The sequence below is a fragment of the Apium graveolens genome, unplaced genomic scaffold (assembly GCF_009905375.1).
Source record: "Apium graveolens cultivar Ventura unplaced genomic scaffold, ASM990537v1 ctg4452, whole genome shotgun sequence".
In the NCBI taxonomy this organism is placed as follows: domain Eukaryota; kingdom Viridiplantae; phylum Streptophyta; class Magnoliopsida; order Apiales; family Apiaceae; genus Apium; species Apium graveolens.
In genome coordinates, this window is record NW_027418539.1 from 30,863 (window position 1) to 34,699 (window position 3,837).

Sequence of the window (3,837 nt, forward strand, 5' to 3'; positions counted from 1 at the left end):
CATGGTTTGTGTAATGGTCCCCGAGATGGGGGTTTAAAATTTTAACTGAATAAAATTTTGTAAGTACACATGGTTTGTGTTATGGTCCCCGGGATGGGGGTTTTAAATTTTTAACTGAATAAAATTTTGTAATATGGCGACAGTAATCATATGACAACGAGATTATACAGAGCTATGGGGTGCTCGAAGCAGAGTTTTCATTTAAATCATAATAAGGCAAAAATACATTCTGGGGAAAATGTTGAAAGTTATATCAAGCTGTTATAGCCTAAAAGCAGAGGAAATCCCGGAATGTGTGCTCTATCTTTACTGGTAGAATTTCCTTAGGCGGGCTCCGTGCCAAGTGTTTAGGACTTCGGTTCCACCGAGATAGCTTAGCTTGTAGGTTCCTGGGCGGAGCACTTCCTTAACCATATAGGGGCCTTCCCAGTTGGGTTGTAGTTTTCCCTGATTGGTTGGGTCCGAGGCTTTGGTGTGCCGGAGTACCAAGTCTCCCGCTTTATACTTTCTGATTTTTACTTTCTTCGCGAAGTAGAGCTTTGTCTTTTCTTTGTAGCTTTCCGTCCTTTTTACTGCCTTGTCTCTTACTTCATCTAGGAGCTCCAGGTTGGTCTTGAGTCCTTCGATGTTTGAGATCTCGTCGAAGTTGACGACCCTGTGGGAGGGGGATCCGGTTTCGACTGGTCTGCGAGCTTCGGTGCCGTATGCAAGCTTGAAGGGGGTTTTATTGGTTCCCATCCTGGGGTGGTTCTGTAGGACCACAGGACTTTTAGAAGCTCATCAGGCCAAGTTTTCTTGGACTCTTCTAGTCTTTTTTCCAGGCCCCGGAGTATGGTTCTGTTAGTTACTTCGAACTGTCCATTTCCCTGAGGATGTACAATCGATGCCCTTTTGTGCTTGATTCCTAGCTCTTTCAAATATGCTTCGAAGTCGGACCCGATGAACTGTGGACCATTATCGGCGACAAGAATTATCGGGATCCCGAACCTCATGACGATTGAATCCATAAACTTGATATAATCTTGTTGATTGATTGTCCTCATGGCCTTAGCTTCTGCCCACTTTGTCATGTAATCAATGGCTACCAGGACGTAGCTGAGGTCACCTTTCGCTCGGGGAAAGGGGCCTATGATATCTATACCCCAAACAACAAATGGGATCGGAGATAACACCGAAGCTGGCAGGCTGGGGCTTTGTCTGGGAATGTTGCTGAATTTCTGGAACTGGGGGCATTTCTTAACATAGGCGATGGAGTCGGAGTGAACTATGGGCCAGTAATATCCTTGCCTGATGATTTGTAGGCTAGAGCTTTGGCCGCCAGGTGGTCTCCGCAGATGCCTTCATGAACTTCCCGGAGATAATAATTTGCCTCATCCGGGTCCACACACTTCAGGGTAGTTGCTGAAAAGGTTCTTCTGTATAACTGACCATCTTCCAGGAAGAAATGAGCAGCTTTGTGCTTTAAGTATCTAGCTTTGTTCTGGTCTTCCGGGAGCATCCCATCCCTTAAGTAAGCTATGTAGGGGGTCATCCAATTGTCTGCCCTCCCGATGCACAGGACCTCAGATCGCTCTGTGCTGGGTGCCTTGAGTTCCTCGAAGTACACTGAACTAGCGAGGTCCGAAGTGTTTTGTACGAGCTTGGACAGCTCGTCTGTTTTAGAGTTCTCTTCTCTGTTGATTTGAAGTATGGTGATGTCGGGAGTGGCTTCTAGGATATTCCGCACCATTGCCTGATATTGTGCCAATATTGGATCTTTCGCAATATATTCTCCACTGGTTTGCTTGACCACAATCTGAGAGTCACTGTAGACGATCACCTTCAAAATGCCTAGAGATTTTTCCAATCTGAGTCCGGAGATGAGTGCCTCATATTCGGCCTGATTGTTCGTTGCTTTGAAGGCAAAAGTTATTGCTTGTTGAATGGTAAAGCCTTCCAGGCTGATTAGAATGAGGCCTGCTCCGGACCTTTCGGCCGTAGATGACCCATCCACATAGAGCTTCCAGAATTTCGTTCCTGGGTTGGTTTCTTCCGGGGTTATCTCATGAGAGGAGGGTAGTTGCTGCTCCGGGAAGGTGCATTCCATGACGAATTCTGCTAAGGCCTGGGCCTTTATCTCCGTGCGTGGCACGAACTTGATGTTAAATTGGCTTAATTTAATGGCCCAGTTAACTAGCCTTCCGGAGGCATCTGGCTTGTGGATGATCTTCTTGAGCTGCTGATCTGTGACCACTCTAATCTCTCGGCCTTGAAAGTATTGCCTCAGCTTCCTGCTGGAGTGTACGAGGGCCAAGGCGAATTTTTCCAAGTTTGGGTACCGAGTCTCGGCGTCCTTGAGTACTTGGCTGAGATAGTAGATAGGGCTTTGCATTCCTCCTTCCTCCCAGACTAGGGCAGAAAAGATGGCCTTGGGGCCGGCGGTGATGTAGAGGTATAAAGGCTCGTCAGGCTTGGCTTTTGTTAGCAGCGGGGGGTTCATCAGGTGCCTCTTGATTTCTTCAAAAGCTGTGTGGCATTCTGGGGTCCAGTCCACTAACTTCTTGTTTTGGGTACCTTTTAGTAACTCGAAGAATGGGAGACATCTTTCCGCCAGCTTTGGGATGAACCTGTGCAGGGCCGCCAGGCATCCAGCCAACTTCTGGATTTCCTTCTGAGTGTGAGGTATCTTCATTTCTATTATGGCGTTGATTTTCTCCGGGTTTGCTTCTATTCCTCTTTCTCTGACCAGGAATCCCAGGAATTTGCCTGAAGGTACCCCGGATGCAAATTTCTCCGGGTTCAGCTTCATGTTATATCTCCTCAGGTTGTCAAAATGCTCCGTGAGGTCTTTTATGTGATCTGGGATCATGAATGACTTGGAGATCATATCGTCTACATAAGATTCTATATTCCTCCCCAGTTGGCTTTTGAAAAATGTGTTCATCATTTTCTGGTAGGTGGCTCCGGCGTTGATGAGCCCGAAAGGCATCATGATGAAGGCATAGACTTCCTTATGAGTGATGAAGGCTGTTTTGGCGATGTCTTCAGGATTCATGCGGACCTGGTTATATCCTGAAAAAAGCATCCATAAAGCTGAGCATGGTGTGGCCCGAAGTTGCGTCGATTAGCTGATCAATGTTTGGGAGGGGATAGGAATCTTTGGGGCATGCAGCGTTGAGGCTCGTGTAGTCGACACACATTCTCCACTTTCCATTCGGTTTCTTGACTAGCACCACATTGGCGAGCCAGTCAGGATACTTGATTTCGCAGATGATGGCGACCCTGAGTAGCTTCTCTATTTCTTCGTCTATTGCTTGCTATCGCTCGGGGGCAAAGTTTCTCCTCTTCTGTTTGATCGGTCTTTTCCTCAAGTCTATGTCCAAACTGTGCATCGCCACGAATTGGTCAGTCCCGGGTATATCTTCCGGTGCCCATGCGAATACATCCGCATATTCCCTTAACAGCAAGAAGAGCTCTTCCTGGAAGGATGTCTCTAGGCCTTTTCCAATTTTCAACTTCCGGGTGGGGTTCCCAGGATCCAACTTTATCTCCACCGTCTGTGCAGCAGGTTCTACCTTGGTTTTCTCTTTTATTTCCACAAATTTCTGTATCCGGGCGTCGGCGTTGGTTATGCTGTATCCCGAATCCTCTATCACGTTGACGTCCAACTTTAGCCTTTTGCTGAAATGTTCGCGATGCTTCTTGCGGCTTTGGCCTTTGGGTAAGGCCATTGCCTTCTTTCTGTTTTCCTGGGTCAGTTTCGGCCATGACTAGCGCCTGTCCGTAGCATTTCCCCGATGCGCCCCGGTCCCCTCTGAGTTCTCTGATGCCTCCCGGGGTGGGAAACTTCAGCTTCAA

The 3,837-nt window shown here is 47.6% G+C and overlaps 1 protein-coding gene across 1 annotated transcript; it reads right to left on the minus strand.

Annotated features, from left to right (window-relative positions):
- Positions 1-306: 306 nt before the first annotated feature.
- On the minus strand, positions 307-1,070 carry LOC141701850 (uncharacterized). Its single transcript, XM_074505465.1, has 2 exons — positions 849-1,070; positions 307-750 (listed from the first exon to the last, which is right to left on the minus strand). The coding sequence occupies exons 1-2, from the start codon at positions 1,068-1,070 to the stop codon at positions 307-309; spliced, it is 666 nt and encodes a 221-aa protein (XP_074361566.1).
- Positions 1,071-3,837: the final 2,767 nt, after the last annotated feature.